The sequence below is a fragment of the Polypterus senegalus genome, chromosome 3 (assembly GCF_016835505.1).
Source record: "Polypterus senegalus isolate Bchr_013 chromosome 3, ASM1683550v1, whole genome shotgun sequence".
NCBI lineage: Eukaryota > Metazoa > Chordata > Cladistia > Polypteriformes > Polypteridae > Polypterus > Polypterus senegalus.
The window spans coordinates 122,054,269-122,076,345 of record NC_053156.1 but is presented as its reverse complement, the minus strand read 5'-3'; the positions used below and the strand labels follow the sequence as shown (position 1 = coordinate 122,076,345).

The 22,077-nt window shown below is 36.2% G+C and overlaps 1 protein-coding gene across 3 annotated transcripts in view; it reads right to left on the bottom strand.

Annotated features, from left to right (window-relative positions):
- sim1a (SIM bHLH transcription factor 1a) overlaps positions 1-13,478 on the bottom strand; it is a 48,097-nt gene extending 34,619 nt beyond the window's left edge. Inside the window, exons 1-10 of one of the 3 annotated variants that reach the window (XM_039747864.1) lie at positions 13,292-13,478; positions 12,313-12,546; positions 11,988-12,178; positions 5,288-5,370; positions 4,667-4,756; positions 4,322-4,430; positions 4,148-4,233; positions 3,509-3,708; positions 1,357-1,463; positions 770-917 (exon numbers count right to left, since the gene is read on the bottom strand). In XM_039747864.1, the coding sequence (XP_039603798.1) occupies positions 770-917; positions 1,357-1,463; positions 3,509-3,708; positions 4,148-4,233; positions 4,322-4,430; positions 4,667-4,756; positions 5,288-5,370; positions 11,988-12,162 (998 nt within the window). In that variant the 5' untranslated portion in view covers positions 12,163-12,178; positions 12,313-12,546; positions 13,292-13,478. Of the gene's footprint in view, positions 1-769; positions 918-1,356; positions 1,464-3,508; positions 3,709-4,147; positions 4,234-4,321; positions 4,431-4,666; positions 4,757-5,287; positions 5,371-11,987; positions 12,547-13,291 lie in introns of those variants that run through there. The other 2 variants (XM_039747863.1, XM_039747865.1) reach the window with 2 other exon arrangements.
- Between the last annotated feature and the right edge of the window lie 8,599 nt (positions 13,479-22,077).

Below are 22,077 nucleotides of genomic sequence, written 5' to 3'. Positions count from 1 at the left end.
GTACAAGTCAGGTGGTATTCCAAAGAGCCTCTTTTAAAGTGATATTCCTGATCTGAAGTTAAGAATTCAAGGGCTGGCTATGGGCACAGACTGATGCAATTACTATGCAATTAAAAGCAGCCATGAATAAAGATGGCAGAAATATGGATAATTCAGTGTAAGAATTGTTCAAACATCTCTCTTAGCAGTATAGTATGTTTAAATATATTGGTCGAAAGGTGTTTTTGGAAAACATTTCAAAAGTTATACAACTTACAGCAAAATTAAATTATTATCATACTAAAACATTTTAAAATAATTCATGACCTACAGAGGCTTATGGAAATAAAATTTTTCAAGTATGATAGAAAATATTTCAAAGTATTAACATGTTTAACATTAGTAACAAAAAACAGCACAGACGTAGCTGGGATAGGTATAGAAAGAAAATAGTATTCTGTAACTTTTTCTACATAAAAAATCAATTAAAACATTGATGACAATCCACAGTTTTTAAAAACAATACGTTTAGCACTGAAACTGAATTTTCAGCTTTATTCCACTTCATGGCTGAAAAGAATTTGAGCTTCAAAGCTACCGTAAAATTGTGCAAGATATTTTCAAAAAGAGAACTTCTCAGTCATTTGATTACACAGAACCTACTTATAAACTTGACTGCTACACTATGACTATATACAACTATTTAGATAATATGTAAGGACCAGTTCACCTTTACTTGATTTTCTTACTGGTACATTTTATGAAAACATGAAGATTCACAGATACTCACGTCAGAACGTAGTTGACGCTGACGATACAGTGAGGTCTTGAAGATCTGCTATTATGTACAATGGTAGCATAACTCTGCACCCACACCCATCCTCCATGTTTTGACAGAAATCTGTAGTATTTGGTTGTCACTTGTCCTTTAACCAATACTAAAAATAAAAAAGGTTTGCAAAAAAAAAAAAATACAGAAAACTGTGAAATATTGCTAATCCTGACAAAGACACATTGTGGTATCTTATACAACAAACTTCAAAAAGAATATGCAATTCTAAAAAACATATGGCATACAAATGTTGTATCATAAATATTATAATTACTGGAAATTAATTTGGTAAGTCAGTTATTAGTAAGGGTATGTATATATGCTGATAAGAGACTGCTTCAGAGGAAGGCTATAAGAGAGACATCAACAAGGTCACTTGGCTTAACAGGATGACATAAGAAATTCTTAACAGTACATTTGGTGAAATATGTATCACTATTACAGTTTTTTTAAATTATGGATACCCTGATTTTAAGCTGAAGAAAGTATGGCCACATTTAAAAAAAATATGTCCCTATACTACAAAATAAATAATTAGCACTCACGCAGATGATGGGCACATCGCAAGTGGAAAGTGTCACATCCATGGACATGATGGTACAGCGTTTTTTCTATCAAATCTTGAGGCTCATAACCTGTCAATTCAGCCACCCTGCAGTTAAAAAGAAATGCAGCAGGATGCATTCATGAAAATCCGTTTATTGCAAGCATTGTTTAAATGCTATCTGTAAAGGTATTAGCTGAGGCTTTAAATCCCTATTGTACTGTATTGCACTCATGCCTAGATGTCCATGACTCCATGCGTGTGCAGGTTGAGCTACCTAACACATTATTACTAACATTAGAACAAGGAAATATACAAAAGTGGTTACATCTGACAACCTTCAAGTGTGTGTGACTAATAAACTTACGGCCACATTTTTGGATGGGTGGCACCTTTAGAACTATTTTCTTTTGTGAAATAATTGCCAGTTTGCTGAAATTGAAACCTCAGAGTGAACGTTGGATATTATTTTTGAAGGTGCTACATATAAAAATTTACAAGGTCTGTTGTTGAGTAGAATAAAACATGATCAGCAGCAACTGTGGAGAAGAGATCAGTTCAATGTTGAGCACACACTCACATCCACATCCACAAAGACTCGCAGTACTAGACAGAAGTGGAGCCGCCAATAAATAGGCATATTTGTTGGGAAAAAAACTATGTATGGTACTCTGAAAAAGGCCACCAAATATACTCATATATTTAGTGGGAAATGAATGCTATAAATCTGAAAGAGATAGTTAAAAGTCTATAAATGTGCATAGGCCTTTGTGTGTATGGAAGGAGTTACTGGACAAAAAGCTGCCACACCTCCCAGTGGTGTCATTTAAGTGTGATTAACACCAATGATTAATAATTCATTTGTGGTGATAAACTTTATAAGGAAGGAAAATCTAGTCTGTTATCTAGGAATTGTAGTAAAGTGTACATACATAATTGTTCAGTCATAAGTATATGCATTTTACATATTACAATAATAAGAAAATATTGTTTTATAGGGTGAGAAAAACCTAATTGGAAAAACACTAATATAGTATTCACCAGATGTGTCTCAAGACAACAGTTTTCAAAACTGGGTTGTTCAGTAAAGCCATATTTATAGTACTTTCATATTTAATCATTTTTAAGGGCACAGGAATACACTGGTTCATTACATGCATACATTGCCACACTTAAATAAGGATAAGGATACAAAATCACATAAAGGTTCTTCCTACGTGCACAATAAAGACTTCTTTGAAAAGCTGAACAGTTACTTTTGTAACCTTTCTATCCTGCCACGTTTACTGGTGTCTACAAAAGGCTTTTCAGGAAACCACTAAATAAGCTGACTCTCATAATGCCCTAATTGTAAAGTTGTTGTGCACAGAAGTAAGCAATAAAGTATTGCGGGGATCAAAAATGTAACTTAAGGCAGCAGATTGTTTTGCGAATGAATATTTTTAGAGTATAAGTATAAAATGATCAAAATGCAATGGAACTTTGAACTCTATAACTGGTGTTCCTTGGCTTTGAACTTCTGTGCCCACTCATAATCCTCTCAGAGCTGCCATTTTGGGAGAATCAAGCTTGCATATAACAATGGATGTGTTTTGAAAATTGATTGATTACCATCTGGTTAAACTGCTTATGTATACTTAGAATTGTATTAAACCAATGCAAGTACTTTCAGAATAGTTCTGCATCTAACCCTTACACATAACATCATAACCCACCTACAAGGGTTCTGTTAAAAACAAAAGATTTGCAATGTATCTTTAAAACAATAAATGCTTTACATTACCACATGTAATGCACATTTCAATTTCTGATTTTATATGAACCAATAACACATTTTACTGTTACAACAGTTTAATTTCTGTAATACATACAAATAACACTTTCAATTTAGACAGAAAAGCACTATGCTATCACTTAAATATGTTATTGCCTATAACCAATACACATGCCTGATTTAATTTGGTCTAAGAAAAAAAATGAATCTGTAATAAAAATTACATAAAGGAAAGAGATTAATTTGTGAATTTCCCCTTGGGATTAATAAAGTATCTATCTATCTATCTAGTACAAATGTACAGTATATGAACATTGAAAGAAAGTTAAATAAACTATAAAGAACTGGGGAAAATGTGTGTAAAGACAAAACTACATACCTGGAATCTAAAAATATCAACTTCATATCCAGGCTGGCTCTGAACATAAACATATTGCTATGCAGCTTAATTTCTGTAACAGCACTTGGAGGCAAAGAATGGCCAACAGCCACTAAACCCACGTTTTGATAGCATCCGTCAAAAGGTGACATATCAAGGCTGTACTGCCGAATTTTCAAATAGCCACTGCAGTGAATAACCTCAAAAAGAACAAAGTAAAGAAGACAACAAATAAAATAAATAAAGCAAATAGGAAAAAAGCAGGCGCATTATATTACAAATGCACCTAATCCAAATATATTTGCAAATATCCCATATTTCACACACCTTATTTTTAAATCTAATTACTGTAGTACAGGATTTTCAATTGTAACGTTTTATACTGCTATCTCCGATAGCAAATTTAGAACTCTTAATAGCATGTAATTCAATATTTTACTTATTGATAACGTTTAAAAAGGTACAACGGCCATGTTGCCTGCAGTGAACTCAAAGGCACGAAAACACGTTTAACTATAAGCAAACCGTTTTAGTATGCACTTTGCAAAGTTGCGATTTTTCGATTGCTTGTTATTTCTTTCCTTTACACGGCCCCCGTTCATAAAACTGTTAATTTCTTAAAATGAGTTTTACACTCACCTTGTAACCGCCACAGGTCAAGCCTGCGTTCCTTTTGGCAAGAACGCATTTCATTCTCAAGAAAAAAGAACGTTCGATTTCGTACTCTAAAGTGGGAAACAGCGCAGTATTACACATACGTACAAGACACGTGTGGCCCAAAGGCTTAACGCATGCAATGGGCTAATTTGGTACCTTGAAGAAAGTGCGAATGGTATGGCTGATGCGCCGTGAGGACTGCAGTCATCTCATCGTGATCGGCTGGGTGGATGTACTCGTAAATGCTATTTCCAGTCAACTCTACCTGTTGAAAATGCCCTGCGTCATTTGAGTAAACAGCTCGACAAGGATCCAAACAGACAGACTGACAGACACACAGACAGAACAACGATAGATAGATAGATAGATAGATAGATAGATAGATAGATAGATAGATAGATAGATAGATAGATAGATCCAGTTATCGTTGGTTCCCCTCTAAAGTTTTTTCTTGTACTTGTCTTCAATAATTTCCATGGTACAAAAAGATTTGTTTCGTACCTGTGATAAACCCAAATGCACAGAGGCCGTTTCCGAAATATACATAATCTTCCCGTCAGGTGCAACTACAAAAATAAATCCATCCAAAGTCTGGAAAAATCATAAGAGAAGAAATCATAAGATCTTCAAAAAAAAAAAACAAAAAAAAAAAAAAACAAACAAACTAGCTTACATTTTTATTTAATCATTTTAATAGTTCACCTTATAGGTCTAAACATGAGTTCAAGTATACTGTCTCAATTATGTGTAGTTTGATAAGTTACGGTTTTGCTAAGAATAATCATACAAAGATGCTAAGGTGAATATTGTATATTCTTACTCCAAATATTTAACTTTTTTATAGCAGCATTCGTTCACTACATTACGTAAAATATCGTCGGAAACTGCACAGAATTGACCAATAATTTTTTAACTTTTAAAATGCAATAATGTTCAATACATTTTGCTGCAAATAATATAAATAATTTGAAATTTGCGTTATAAGAAATTAATGGCAGGTTTAAAGAAATGCGAACTAAAATAATCCAATATCAGTAATGTACACTGCAGAATTAACAACAATCCCCAGTGTTAATTCTGATTTTAGTCAGCGCTGAGGGGGACACTTCGATTTGAGTGTACCTGTAAGAGGTGAGATCCCAGTTCACGCCCCACATTTTCCAGTGAGCTGCTCCGCCCGGGATGGCCCCACGCCTCTCCGAGTCCTGTAGAACAAAAGAGATCGTTATTAAAATAGCTTTGGAAACTAGATGTGCCGCATTTGGTTTAACAAATATCTGCTAAAGGTCACAAAATGTTTTGACAGTTACAATATAATTCAATGATTTCCAATATTCCATATCACGTCGTTTTTAAATGTATTTTTTACATACATTTTGAACACGCATTTAAATGTCTGTGGCCTTTCCTTATTGAAAGTTTGCATCTGTATGTAAATTCTGTGTATATTTTCACAATTACCATTTGTTATGTTGTATATAGTATAACTGCAGTGCTCATCTTGGAAAGCGTTTCGTTTTCGGATTATAGCACATTCATTTCTGTTTTGCTATATGTCAGTTTTATTTTGAAGGTTAACATCTATAGAATCAAACTTCCCCTTCAGTTTAGCAGCGCTTAACGCGACAAACACGTAACTTCTCAAATGCAGCACACTGCACGCAATCCGGAGCCTCTCTCAAAACAATAGCACTGCAACTTTTCCATTGCTACCAGAGAAAAAGGCTAGAAAAAATGAATGCTTGGCACACTTTCACGTCGCTCAGTTTTTAATTAATATGCAAATCCATAGAAAAAGAAAATGATCTGAACAAATAAAAAAAATAATTGTTCCTGATATTTAAAATTAGTCCGACACTGGTTTAGGTTCTGCGCACACAAACACAATTAACAAAGTTAACATTTAGGAATGCGGAAAATTTTACAATTTCTGGGCCTTCTACAACAAATATCTACTATTATTAATACTACTCCAATTGTTAATATAGATAGATAGATAGATAGATAGATAGATAGATAGATAGATAGATAGATAGATAGATAGATAGATAGCCCTTAATTCTTTCACTCGACATGAGGTTCAATTATTTCAAATTTTAATATCTCCAAATGGTATAAAAATGTCTTAAAATGATTTGGAGTTGGGGGTGGTAAACTACAACGCTTTAGCTCTCAATGACACAATTCTCACTGTTACTGACAAAATGGAGTATTTTTATCACTATATATTTACTTGCTTATTTCTTCTGTATTGCGGCATGAACATCCATTTTATTCATAATTTCCTTTGATAATACAACTTTTGATTTCCCAGTCAGCTATATTGTGACCAGAATACATAGAAATTGTGAGCAGCCTTTCTGCCTGAACTACATAAGGCTGAGCTCATTATCAGAAGTGACCTGCTGGATACCTGTTCTGTTCTTATATTGCTGATGTAGTTCCTGCCCTTTCATTTCAGTACTAGTATACTGTAAATGAGTGGTTGGTTGCAGTAATGTTTTAATATTTAAAACAACAAAAATATGTTTGCGTTATTAAGTTAAATAATAAATAATATTAAATAGCACACACTATATACAGTATATATTACCAGACAAAAAGGCTAAATCAACATATAACAAACAAGCCTTATCTTTTGAAGACTCTTACATTTGAGAATACTCTTACGTTTAATTAATGATTCTTTTTAATCCTATTTTTTGTAAAAATGTATCTATTTGTATGGAATGATTACAATACAATCAATAAAATTAAAATAAAAAAGTTTAATTAATGAAAAGCGTCGAACTCTAAACGGTCTTGCGAAATGAGACCGCTTTATTTCATAACGATTTATAGGTGCGGGACATAGGAAAGCTTTGGTAATTTATGGGGCCCCAGATACTTTATATATTTTCATGAAAAAACATGTCTATTATTTCCTGAGAAAAAAACACTTGGAAAACAACATTTTCGACATGTTCGTAGTGCCAGATATGCGCTAAGAATGAGCTTTTCTTCCAAAACAGTCACCGAAAACGCCTAATTTGTGCGCTCAGTTCGCGGGTCGCTGTTTATTTATGAGAAACAGATTTTCCGAAATTTGCAATAAAATATACCTTAGAAACTATGTTGATTACTGCATAAAGCAAGACTAAAACGTAATTATTATTAATGTTTTGCTTAAAGGAAATTAAAATAAAAGTACAGTAAATGAACACTCCCACTTATGCCGATTCTGACACACATAGCCAAACAAATAAAACGCCTTTATAGATTGGACATTTCATCAGTAGGAGCAATAATCGAGAATCTACCCTACAAGTCCTATAATCCTTTTAAATGTCCAATAACTGTATTTTATTTCAACTCTACAAAACTAGCCATCCTTTAAGCGTTATACTTAAAAGAACGAATAGTTATTTGATATCACATTGCTTCAATGATAAATGAACAACTTTGTAGTTATTTTTATGACTAAAATATATACATTGAAGGAATCCAACATCAAAAGAGCTTTACATTTTCAAATTTAAGACAGATTATTTCCACCTGCTTGTCAATGAAAGAATGAAAGTATATGACATTTATTACCGATCCAAAGGGCTTTGCAGCCTCAGTCGTTTTCTCTCAATAAATCTGTCAAACGGAAAGCCAATAACATATTAAGAATAAACATTTTAAAGGCCAATTGTAGTTTATACGAGAAGGCAGTGCTGTAAAGTGCCCGGCTGTTTGATTTTAATTGTTGTTATAACAACAACGGAAACAATAAACACCGCAACAATTCAGCACATCGTTTACATCACAAAGATTAGCATTAATATGCCGTAGCTGCCCAAATACCTATAGTTGCTCTAATTCGATTTGTGCGGCAAAAACGAATATATGAACTCAAACAGTAACACACGTATCATCAGCATTTCTCCGTGTAAAAAGACGAGTAAAGTTATGCTGTCATATAGATTTAGCCACCAAAAAGTCAATGAAGTTAAAAAAAATCAACGTTAAAGGATAAAGGCCGGTAAAAAAAAAAAAATAAAATAACATTGAAGTAGTCGCGCGGCTGCTATTCGGTGCCCACAGTTAGTTGTGCAACATGTTATATCTCATTTTTAAATATTGCAACATTAAGATTAGTTTTGCTGAAACTGAAGAGGCACATATTACATGTACAGGAAACTTGATTTGGAAATCAGGTCTGTTCATTTGGCTGCGTTTTAAAAAGAAAGTGCCGGATCAACATTTTAACAGCGTTTTAATCCTCACCGAAAATAAGGTATATATACAATTTTATTAAACTCATTACCAGAATGTAATTTGACTGTATGTGATGACATTGGAATCGTTACCTCTCCATAAGCCATGGTGTACATCGCTATGTTTTCTGTACCATATGTTCTTCTAACAGTTTAGCCCATTTGGAAAGGAATGGGAAAACAATCTTAATGATTTAATGAAAAACACACATGTTCATCTGCCGTGGAGAACATAACATAGTCTTCCAGGGGGGTTGCGCCGTCACGTCCTCAGCGCCGTTTCTTTATAACTGTTTATGCTCTGTAAATCTAGCATAAGTAGCAATTTATTTCGTAAACTAATACCGCCATTCACAGAATCCTCTGAATTATGTATTAGCAGTTTGTTTTACCATATGCTCGCCTCGGGCAAAGCGGCGCAAAGACATTGCATTTATTTATTTGCAAAGGCTGTGGCTTCATTTCAATTAATAATAATAATAATAATAATAATAATAATAATATCTTTAGTATGAGATACATTAGAAATACTAGTGGAGGAATAGCCACTGCTCTTTTGGTTGTTAGGTTGTCACCCCCAGAACTATGATAAAATCTCATTGCTTTTAATAATAGTACAACGGGTCCGTTAACCATTGTTGTGTCCTTAGTGATAACAATAATAATTATTATTATTATCATCATTATTGTTATTATTATAATATTATTATTAGGTGCCTGATTCAGCCACAAACGGATTTTTTAATTCTTCATTTACCGCGATGTAAAGACAATACAGAGCTCCTGAAATGTGTTGCTTCACAAACGTTACGTAATTACGGATATCATAACTATTCACTAATACATTTTGAAAGTACGTTATGTTTTACCACCATTTTTATTCTATGATAGGTAATGTACCCGACTCATTTGTTAAGAACATATGCATGATAATGCATTAGGCTTTCGCCATTAAAGTCATAAACACAAAGAAGTTTAGCTAACAATACTTTTACTTGCAGAATGCTGTTACAGTATAAGACAAATTAGTTTATTGTTATTCAAATAAAAGCTGTTCTTGAATTAATTTGGATACGTGACCTTGTAGCTATTAGTTTTAACAACAACAATAATAATGACAATAATAATAAGATGTAGATTACCAATATGAAGATGATGAAGAAGAAATAACTACGGTTAATACAAAAGGCTGCAAGTTTTTTCGTAAAAAGTATGTTGCCCTATAATTTCACCGTAATGTTTTGAATAATTGTAACTGTAAACCAGAGGTTCCATAATCCTTGTTACCGTCAACTTCAATGTTGTCATTATTACACTGATGCAGACGTAGAACTGAAAAATGAGATTTGCATTAATGATAATTTCATGATTTACATCAATTTCAGAAATTAATGTAAGTGTAAAAAAATATTGTATGTTACTCGTTATAATAATAATAATAATAATAATAATAATAACACTGCTTGACACATGCAATGTTCTGTCAAATCGATTAGAAGCAATAGTACAGAAACTGAACGACCAAACGGACAGAAGCATTGCACAAGTAAATGTTATAAACAGTATGTGAAAGATTAAATTGCAACAATCAGAACATTTAAAACAATAAACCAAAAAACAAAAACACATTTTTTAAGTTACTATATAACTGTGGCACGAAGAAGCAATTTTAATTTGGTGAAGGTTTTCAGTGATTCAACAACAAATATTTTGGAAATCTTTAATTCCAAAAAAGGACGACACGGCAATGGAGAGAGTGTTCTGGGTTTGAACTCCATGGACTGCCGAAGTCTGTGTTGGGTTGTCAGGTTCTCCCCAGGTGTGATGGCTTTTCTTACTCTTCCTGAAGAGTTGTATGTTGATACGTAATTCCCAGTTATGCAAAGTATGAGTGTGTGAGTGTACGTGAATGAGTCCTAGAGGACTACCGTTCTGTTCAGACCGATCCCTGCGTTTCGTCCAGTGCTGTCAGGATTGGCTTCAGCCTCAGCGACCTTAACTTAACCGAACGGATTTTGGTATAATTTTTATAAAAGTCTCTTTGGCAAAATACTGACACAACAATTATATATAGTATATCTTTGATGTCCAGTTAAGCAAACTAAAATTAATAATAATACAAAATTAACACGGGGAGGCATGGTTGCGCATGCAGCGGCAGCCCTGCTACCTCATAATAAGGAGACCAGGCCTCATGTCCCGGGACTGTCCTAGGCAGAGTTTGCATGTTCTCCCCGTGTCTCCCTGGGTTTCTTCACACAGTCCAAAGACATGCTGGTCACATGCACTGGCGACCCTAAGCTGGCCCACGTGTGTGTTTCTGTGTTTGCCCTGAGATGGACTGGCGCCCTGTCCATGAGACTGTTCCTGCCTTGCGCCCTATGCTGTCCCCGCAACACTATTCAGGAACAAACGGGTTAGAAAATGACTGACTGACAAAAAGAACAAAATTATACCAATTAAGTATTTTTAAGTTGTTTAAACAGTGGCGCAGCAGTGCTTAACTTCCTGTGACAAAAGTCCTTTGACATTCCTCCGTAATTTTTCCTGAATCTGTACCTGCCGTTGTTGACCCTAGAAGTGGCCCAGGCACATGAGGAGGAGCCTCCTGGCGTGTACCCCTCTAGCGGTGCAAGTAAAGGGGAAGATGGAGCCCCACCGCTGTCTGTCAGACTTAATGGAGCGGCGCAGTCTCCACACGAGAGGCTGCCGTGGTCCCCGGCGTGCTCCTCCACTCACAGGCGGCCCGATCTGCTGTGCTCAGCTCGCCCAGATTACTCACAGCTACAAGCAACACCATATGCTTGTTCTGATCAAACATCGAGCCACACAAGCACCAATAATTGGCAGGGCTTGCCTGCAATCACGCAGAAAAGTAGCCCATTGAGACTGGAAGAGGTGGCAAATCACTGCTATTAATCCTTTTAGGAACATCACGATCGCTTTAGCGTGCTTTCTGTTCTCTTTTTTTTAAGGAGTGCAGTAAGACAATGAACCAGGATCGACTTTGACATGACATGCAAGGAACAATTCTATACTCGTCTCTATATATAGTAATAAAATGCTTCATGTAAAATAATCATTTTTCACGGGGAATCGCAGAGTTTGCTTCAGTTTTCGTCATATTCTGCTGGCAGCATTTCTTCCCAAAGGCCGATTTTGCACAAACTAGTAAATAATTACATTTTATTTGATTGGCTGCGCGTCATTGTCAGTGTGACCTTATATGGTTGATTCACAAAAGTATTCTAAACACCTGACTAAAACAATATGACTGACTGATCTTACACATCATGTTTTCTAGGGAATGTTTATGGAGTTGCGCTAGATACACGAAACTAACACAAGTACACTTTAGAAGAAAGGAAAAACGAAACCCCCCGCCGATTCATCCAAAACGCAATGATGCAAAAGCAAAAAAAAAATCTGATTTAAAATACAATCCATAAATTGTTTGCGGATACGTTTAAGCTGCGGACGACACGTCTTGACTGTTGTAAATATATACATGAATGGAAATAAACATCAAGACTTATTAGGCATTTAAACCCGATTACTTTCCATTACAGGTGAAGTCTTACCTTCAGGAAAGACAATCCTCATTTTCAAGTAGCTCGTTGTAAGCCTTATGATTGAAGCTTTGTCTAACTGTGAGGTGATGGCCGAAGGTAAAGGCAGCAGTTTAGCCAGTTCATAAAACTCGCTGTTTTCTTTCTCCCGTCTTGTCCGGGCGGCATTTTTTGATTTTTCCTTCATCGCGTCCTTTAATCCTCTTAATTCGAGTACAGAATTGCCGTAATGTCCACAAAACAAAAGTAATATAGTTTACGTTATTATCTCATGTTGCAGTTGTATGAACGATTAGCACAAGTATCTATAAAAGGAGATGCTAGCGTTAACTTCTACCAGAAAGGCCGGTGACTGTGATCTGCTCGTGCCAGGCCAATTTTCTGCCAGGGATACTTTAAATCGGAGGGTCAGATGTGTATCCGATCCGAGGTCATTTCCGAGCCGCTGGGAAACCAGACGATGATCTCTAAATCTTGTACTCATAACTGAAGAGCTGCTAGTTTCTGTGGATAAGTAGCCATATGCCATTCAGGTTGATCTAAAGGCCTCATTATATTCCACACATTCATGCTGTACAAAAATACAGAAGAAAAAAAAAAATATATATATATATGTTAGTAGATTTTAAAACAGAAGGAAAAGAGAAAAGCGAATCGCTTTAATGAAAAACATAAACTGGAATAACACATCCGCATCATGATTTTAAGCACAGTCTGTTCACTCCACAATGCTTTTAAAGGGGTGTCTAACGTCCCATGCTGTATTCTTCACAAACTGCGCACATATCTACATTAGAAACATAAATGCGTCAATACATCGTAATGTTAACACAAACAGAAGCATAAAGTTTTCAGAATTCTTCATACTGTAATCCCGAACTTGGATAGATATAAATTTGTTGCTATTACATGTTGCACCAAACATTTTTACAAATCGATAAAAAAATTAATAGATCAATAAAAACACACAAAATATATAAATAAGTGTATTTACTCACACAGGTAAAAACACAGCCTGCCTAGACATTTTAGCCACGTCTCATAAACCAACGTTGTGCAACTCAAAGAATGATGCCAAATATTTACCAAAATAAAACATGCTAAATGAAGGTGAAGCTGCAAACTTTCTGCACGTTGTGATGGACCTGAAGGTACTCACGCTGCATGCACGCTCTCGAATGATTCAATTAAAAATATAATAGTTCTTTCTGTCTTTTTTATTACGCCTGGGATTCTAAAACACGCTAACAATGTTTTGTGTATTTTGAATGTACCGCTAAACGAATGGAAAAGCAATAATCTTTGTTAGAACTCACCTTAGAGAATGAATTAAGCTTTCATTTTCACTCAGTTCGGGGTCATTTAAACTGCGCTGTATGCCATGTTTACGTGTTACGTACACTTTTATTTTCAACTCTTCGGATATATTCTTTCACCTGAGAGAGCAGGAGGCGCAGTTATTGAATACACATCTGTAATTTGGAGATGAGTGTCTAAACTAGTTTCCACCCCTCCTCTCCCCCAAAACTCTCAATCTCCTTCGACTTTAGTCCCGCCTTTTCATGGCTGGGTCCTAGTTACGGCTTTCGATTGGTTACTCAGCCGTCACATCAGCCGTTCCATTGGATTAGCCCAACAGTTACGTATTCACGCTTCGAGTGAAGCCGGGATTTGTCAGATAGGCTAACCTCTGACCTCCGAAGAATTCAAGTCTGAGAGAAATTGCGGAGCTGCTCACTACTTTTGACGGCTTTATGTTTGGTTTTCACGGATTTCAAATGATTTTTAAAGTATTCCGCTTTAAAGCGCGAATGATTTTGTTGTTGTTGTTGTTAATAGAAACAGTTAAGAAAACGTAGAGTCTAGCATCTATTTAAAAGAAAGGATGCCCGTTTTAAAAATCAAACTATCATTTACATGTTATTTATATGCACGAGTATAAAAAAAAAGAAAAAAGAAAAAACGGATTTTGGGACCTACCACACGATAAACATGGTACTTCATAAAATAATCAGCACTATTAGAATAGACAGCACGGCTTTCTCTCTTATGTAATATTATGCTATGTGCTAAAACCAGTAACGACATTTTAAAATAAATTCCTGTTTATTTTGTTCTGAAATGGTTAACCATTAAGGCAACAGAGCTTGAAATTTCTAGTCTTTTTGATTGATAATACAATAAAGGAAACTGATGTTCTTATTGCTTTCGTTAGTCGTAGCAGCGGTAGTGGTAATAGTAGTAAACCTGTCTTTGTTTTCTGCTAAGAATATACGAAGTTCATTAGCCGTACTAAATAACACTTTTAAAAAGTTATTTTTCAAATGGCATATTGAGTAAGCTAGCCGTTTAACCTTCTGGTTAAACAAATTCTGGATTTATGTTTGACCGCACCAGTTGCTTTAAAGCGAAATAACAAGTATTTAAAAGCAAATGTCGGTATTTTGCTTATTTTAATGAGATATGACTATTCAAAGCTCCATCTCCAAAATACAGAACATTAATTTATAGATTTTTAATCTGTAAATTTAATCAGAAAAACTGGGAAATCATGATCTCGAAGGATATTAGCATTACATGTGAATGCAGTGTCTCCATTACATATGTGTTTATAATGACACAAAGAAAAGTCTCGTAAAAATCCTCTTGCGGCAAACAAACTTTAATAAGATCCCAGCACTAAGCAGTCACAGTTGTTTTCAACAAATAAATGGGACGCATTCTTAAATATCTCAGTATTAAGAAAATGTATTTGCGATTCCTTGGTGGTGTGTGTGAAACTCCAAAAAGGCTATGTTTGTTTAGCTTAGAGCACATATTGAAAGGATGTTAAGGGAGCGAGCGTTTCTTTTGTTTGAAAAATAAAATGAAATGAAACAAAATAAAAATGCAATAATTATTGTCATTGTTTGAAAGCTCTATAGAAATCCATAAATACTGAAATAGATCTGAAGTGTGGCGATGTATACACACATAGATAGATAGATAGATAGATAGATAGATAGATAGATAGATAGATAGATAGATAGATCAACGTGTGTGTACGCATTTGACATAATTCACACTTACCTTTATTGATTAAAGAAGAAAGTTCGTAAACTCTGTACTTGTTTGTACATACTGTCTAAACCGAGCGCTACCTAATTGCATGTAAGAATCAAATGTATTATTCAGACGTAGCGCATTTTCGGTCCGGTGGGAAAATAAATACGACCACCATAACCAACAAGTCGCACACACAATACTTCCCCAAGCAAAGGGCAAACAGGATCCGTAATTCTAACGACTGACATCCCATGTTAAAAGTAACGGGATTTACTTATCAGTGTGAAAGATGAGACCGTCTTTCTAAAATAAGGATGTCTCCATACAATAAATGAGCCCAGGTAATATAAGGAGTTCCAAATTAGGCAACGCTATCTTCCTTTGGGCGAGGAATTCCCCCCTCTTAATTAAGAAACCTTTTTTAAAGTGGCCTTTATGACATGTCAGTGGCGTATTCTGACATCACCGTCCTGTTTCATTGTGCTCGCACTTCCCTCGTTCACAAACAGCGCGTTCCTTCGCGAGGGTGGGAGTGGACAGCCTGCTAATGTGACATTCACCTGCCGACACGCGCGCGTCCAACCCCCCCACTCAGTCACAACTGGCTAGGAGTGCAGCAGCAAAGACACGCGTGCAACACACGGAGAAAGGCGCTGTCTGCACTAACACCGTTAGTTAAATTAAGTCTAGCAAATCGAGAGAAAAGAAGATTCTTCCCTACACGTTTAATTATATTTTAATAAATTATAATTTCAGAGAGGAAGACAACGCTATCTCCGAATACATTTACGCGTAATTATTACAACTCGAGTTGAAAAACACCGCCATGTACTTTAATCACCTCTATGCGAATCCTGTTAACGGATGTATAATTAAAAGATGTTCATTTCGTTTCAACGTTTCTAGTAGTTTAAATAATTCAAAAGCCAATATTGTTGTTTAAATAAATATTGCATGTCACTTAAGTTCAGTTAGAAATGACTACGCACCTTATTGTCAAATGAGAAGTAAATTTGCACTTAATAATAATGACGTTTACCAGCAGGTTAAATTTGATTTTAAAAGGTTTACAGGAAAAAAAATCCTCCTTGGATACGAATGTCGTATTTAACGTGTAAAAAGCACGTTGTGTCTACCTCCAGAACCCATGAGAATAAAATTAAAAAAAAAAAAAACAAATGGCAGAAAATGCACTGCACAGGCACAATCACGGAGTTGTTAACGTGAATTCTGCTGTCGAAATTAAGAGGGAAAAAAGAACTTGTTACCTGTCACGTGCCATAAGCTGTTTTTTAATTTGGCTTTAGAAACACACAGAAGTGAGTTTTCGTCCGTTTAATACTTTTATTTCTAATTTAAATCAACGAGATCGAATAAATATGCGGATGTGCATTGAAAGTGGTTTTTTTTTTTATTACATTTAACATTTGGAAAGAATGTTAAAAGAAAGTTGGATTATTATTATTATTATTTTCATTTAAAGTCATTAAGTTTCTGTTTTCTGGTTTTTAATAGTACGCTTCTATGATTAAGCATTTTTATAACAATGGAAATATTGTTTTTACTACAAACGATTATGGCTATTATCTAGATATTTGTTACTATATTTCTGTGTAAATGTGTAATGCTTAATTCAGGAATTATACTTTACCAGGTAATTGCAAGTTTACAGAATATATTATTATTATTATTATTATTATTATTATTATTATTATTATTATTATTATTATTATTATTCCAAGTAACCCCCGGCTTCGTACGAATCTGTATTTTAAAGAATCGTAACACCAAATGAAATGGATAGAGTGTGAGGTAAGAACAGCCAGATGTATATTAGAACGTAGACAGCAGGCAAAAACAAACATTCTGTCAGTTGATGGGGGTTTAACATGCACGTCCTGACAAAATTATTTCTTAATAGCATTCATTTTACTGATGTATTAAAATATTTATGCGGCGCGATTTATGTACATTCGCTCCTCTTACTGAAATATCACCGCATATTGTCTCGGATGAATTGCTGACCATAAAATCGCAACCAAATATATAAAACAACACTTGCTTTGTTTCTTTTTTATTGTTTGTTGGGTCTTAGCGTGAACAATGAGAGGTATATGGTGTCCACTTTTTATATTTACATTTTAATCGATCATTTATAGATTAAAGGGCTTCTTAATTGATTGGCCTATGCGTAACGCCCAAGTTTTCAAAAAGTAAAATTTGTTCTAAGTACAAAACCAACGGACCTCGGAAAACTGGTGTTCTAATTTTAGACAAATCATCATAAATGTAATGTAACGTAATATTCGCGGTTTTCATGATTTTTATTTTTATAAATTGTATCACAACGCCATAGAAGCCTTTGCTGTCGTTTTATTGTATTCATTTTATTTCTGTATTTATGTGTAGGTGAGATACTGCGTTTTGAAAATGTGGACGAAAGCAACGAGTTCTGCTGTCGTACCTGGCGCTCAGATACAACCGCGGACATTACGAGAGGCGCGTATCCACAGAGAAAGTGCTCTCCTCCGCCAGCTACGCATTCTCGCCAGAGCAGGCGAAGTCGCAAAGAGCAGGTCCGGTTGTGGACCGACTGCACACGCAAGAAAAGAGACGTCAGGAGACTGGCCAGCCACGGATGGCTGAACTGGTAGTAATCCAAACTCTGCTGAAAATGAGAAACGAGAATGAAAACGACAACCCGGGTGAAAGGGTGTCCTTTTATGTACGTGCTTAAACCGTACACATATAACTCAGAAAAACACATTAACTTTTTGCCTTGGTTTTTGAATAATAATAATAATAATAAAAGTTTAATGATAATTTGTGTTCAATACCAAGTGAGAAACTAGCCTCTTCAGGATGAGTTGCCAGTTTTAGCCCCCTGAATTAGGCTAATGTGCTAACGTCTTTCGTCCTTCCATTCATTTTCTTCGCTGACAGTACTGCAATCAGTTATATTGCGACGCAAAGCTGGAATCGAGAAAGACTTAAGGAAAACATGAAATATATTTAAACGTTTAGAAATATTTAACACGTTCTTGTTTCCCTTTTGAAAATGCGCCTTTCACCTATAGACGCACCGTTCCTTTCTGCTCGTTGCTTTCACTTTTTTTCGAATACTACCCGCATAGGGCGTGCAGGTAAGCCGCGGCTGCGCTCTTGGCGCGCTGGGCTGTGTAGTGTTAGTAGGTAAAGTAAACAAGTAGAGAGAGTGTGTGACCGCGCGAGAAGGGCGGTTCTGGTGACACGCACGGCTTTCCTGCGCACTCCGCCTTTCTGCCTCTCTACTGAAGACGGCGTGGCGGTGGTGCTGCTGATGCCTGTGCAGAGAACCGAAGGTTGGGGCAGGTAGCTCGAAGTGGTTTTTCTCTCCCTGCGGCTTTTAGCGAGCCGTATCCGACGTTGGTGGTCTCTGCGTGAAAAAGAGACTCGAGGTCTGTTCCTGGATGCAGCCATCTGTAGCGGACTTAAGCATTTCTGCTTGCGAGAAAAGCCGAGCAGTCAGTCCCCAGTCTGATGTTTCGTTCTCTGTGGATTCTAGGACGTGTCCTCCAAACGATCGCACTTTATTAACGGGGATCTGTTTCTTTCTTTTTTGTGTATCGGCGATGATTTAACAGTATTTTGCAGTAACGGACACCCCGGGACAGCCAACCAGAATTACACAATGCGGGGTGTCAGGGAGCAGGTGCCGTCCTAGCAGATTTGAGTATCACGCAGAAAACCGAAACCTCAACAGGGCAGGAAAATCGCGCAAAACCTGTCAGTTGAGTGTTGCATCCCCAGACATATTTGTGCCATTTACACACAAATCTTTGAACACAGTTAGGTGATGTCAGTGTTACGTGAAAAAGTTTGCCTGTCACATTATGACATGTCTTCACAAAGCCAGTAAATACAGAAACATTGAGAACGATACCCTGGCTCAGATTGTGACACGATCCTCGAGACATTATACATTGTAAAGTAAAACACGTATCTGTGCAGAATTAATTATAATCATCGAAAATAAAATGAATATTTATAGAGTTTTGGTGTGTATAGCGCAGTGCCATTTAGTTCGTTCGCGTCTAGGTATTATAGTCAATCTATAATAATATTAGAAAACTGGTCATACACAGCTGACAACAAGAAACTGCAAATCTGAATGTGAATCTCCTCCTCTGCGATTTAAGCCCACAGCGAGATCGCCGCGTTGTTTTAATATTTAGAGGGTACTTTCTGAACATCTCCCTCCACACATACGCTTTAAATGGTTGCTTTATTAATTCTGAAATAAATAAATCGCAAAAGAATTCAACCAAGTGGAAATAATCACAACTCCACTTTCTCCAGGGGGCACTGGGCTTGAACCGGCGGGCACCTCGGCGAAATCCACAGGATATGTGAAAAACAAAAATCATGCTGGCAGTTTAAAAACACCAGCGATACTCAAAGTGAAAAGGCGGAGTTTACTTTAACAGACACGCATCTTTAGTAATATTCGATACATAACATTTACTAATATTCTATGGACATTTACCGTTTCCATATCAAATCTTAATTTTATGAAAGATCGTGTGAGAGATATAATGAAATAATTAAAGACAACTGATAATTCCGCTTGTAAATGACCGACTTTCTGCGGTAACACACACACGAACACGCGTGCAACTGCGAAAACAGATTTGGAGTTAAATCGTGCAGCTCAGCTGGATCTAACCAGTTTCAAGGACCGCGTATCACATTTTACAGCATAAGTAACAGGTGGTAAACCTAAATGGAATGACTGAAGTCGATTCCACCTTTTGATGACTGAAGTGGCAGACCTGAGTGAAAAGAAAAGAACCGTCGGAGAGTTGGCAGGCAGGAGCGCCGGGCAGAGGCGGCGTGGAGGTGCCATCTGGCAGACACCCGCAGGGACGGCACGAGCGCATCGCCTCGGAAGGTGGACAGAAGAATAAAGAAAGAAAGAGAGAGAAAAAAAGAAAGAAAAGGCATGTCGATGGCGCCGAAACGAACTATCGTGGGCTAACAGCACGCTGGGCAGAGTGTGCCGTCCGAGTGGCTTGGGAGGGGGGGCTGATTTTTTTTTCTTTTGTGCAAGATTTACTGTTTTCAAATTATCTGAAAGCATCTCATTTCACAAGTTTGTATAGCTAGTTTATGCAAAGACAGAACAGGAACCATAAACCGTCTAAACGAGCAACATAAATTCTGTTCTTAAAATATATGTCTGTTCATTGTTATTTACATATTTGAAAAAAAAGTCTTGCTAAAAAGTGCTGTTTTCAATCATATTAATGTGCATTACATTTTTAGTTTGATAGCTTTACTAGATAGATATGAAAGGCACTATAAGATAGATACATTGTTACTTTAGTAAAATCATTTGTCGACCAATATTCTTAAGTATAGTGGAATAATATTATTTAATAAATTCCATGTAAGATAATCACTGTTGTATTTCATCTACTGATCTTGCCTATAGATATAATTTCTTTTCAGAAACATTTAACTTTTTTATATATATCTAAAATGTCGTTTTTTTATGATTTTTGGTCAAAAGCAGAGTGGCCTACTGGCACATCGTCTCTAACCTCAGCCCTGCTCTCTGTCTGTTTTATCATCTCCATGTTTTTTTTTTTTCCCCAGACACTCCATTTCCATCCTACATCTCCAGACATGTTAAGTTACTTGACCTGATCTGAGAAAATGTGGCTCTGCAAGTTAATTTGTGCCAAGATGAACTGGCATCCCATCTAGAGTTGGGGTTGTGCCTCACACCCAATGAGACTGGAGTAATGACCGATTGATTGGATGAAGTGGGTTTAGAAAGGGATGGGTGAGTGGATGATCAGCAGTAGAATACAGGAGAGAGACGTTCAGGTGTAGAGAGACTGATATGTCTACCAGAGGTGTCAGATGATGTTGGACAAGTCTGTCCTGTTCAAATTATAATCTTATTTACTGTAACATCTATATGTGTACTTTGCCATATACACTGGAGTTGTGGAGTTAACAAGGACAAATATCAAACATTCTATAAAAAAATACTAAAAGCTTGTTACCAAAAAGCCACACCTGTCTTATAATAGATTAACATTAAAGTCAGGTAACCATACAAACTTGAGTTCCATCTACCAGGACCTCCTCCAGTTAAACACATCAACACCTAGCAGGGCAGGGACATCACTGCAAGGCCTCTCCACAAATGACACTTGTGGTCGGGTGTGGATTTAGGGTTCCCCGCAGCCAGTTTTGCTCTACAGGACTTGTTCATAGGCTCCCCATATTGGCTATCATGTCCTGATTATCTTGTGTCTACATAACTTCTCTAGACAAGTTTCCAAATGTGCCAATAAGAATACAATACATATTTTTTTGAAAGCGTGACATATTATTTTTGTTGGATTTCTCCATTTTTTTATTTTTGTCTACTACAGAGAGAGAGAAAAAAGTTATAGTGCTTTGCAGCTCCTGACTCAAGTCATGCAGTTTCTGGCTATTCCCATGAAATGTGAACTCAGCCTTCTATCAAGTGAGCAGCATTTTGAATCCTTATCCTTGGACTTCTAGTCTCTATTCAGAGTGCAACATTTTTGCACGATTTTTAGAACATTTAACACAAGATTTTGATGTGCTCTTCATCATACTCTTCTGGTCTGCCACAGCGGTGATTCCGAGTCGCTAATGCTCTTCTAATTTGAAGATAGGAGTTAAAGCATACAGCATCCATTTCATGCCACATTCCCTGGCAGTGGATGTATAGGGAGGCATCCAAAATAGATAGATAGATAGATAGAACACCTGGAATAAGAAAGGTACAGAAATAATAAGAAGGTTTGGGAAACAAACAGACGAAGCAGCTTAGCATGGCCATCAACCAAGTTCCACTTTCCTTAATTCTTGAAAAGCAAATTTCGGTTGTCCAAGTTGAAGCCAGTTTTAAATTTTACCGCACACTTTACAGTAGTTTGCTTCCATCTTAATCAAATGATTTTTAGTTGATACAATATCCTTTGTCTTGATCAGTATTTTAGAGCATGAAGACTGCTACTGTAAACTAAGAAGA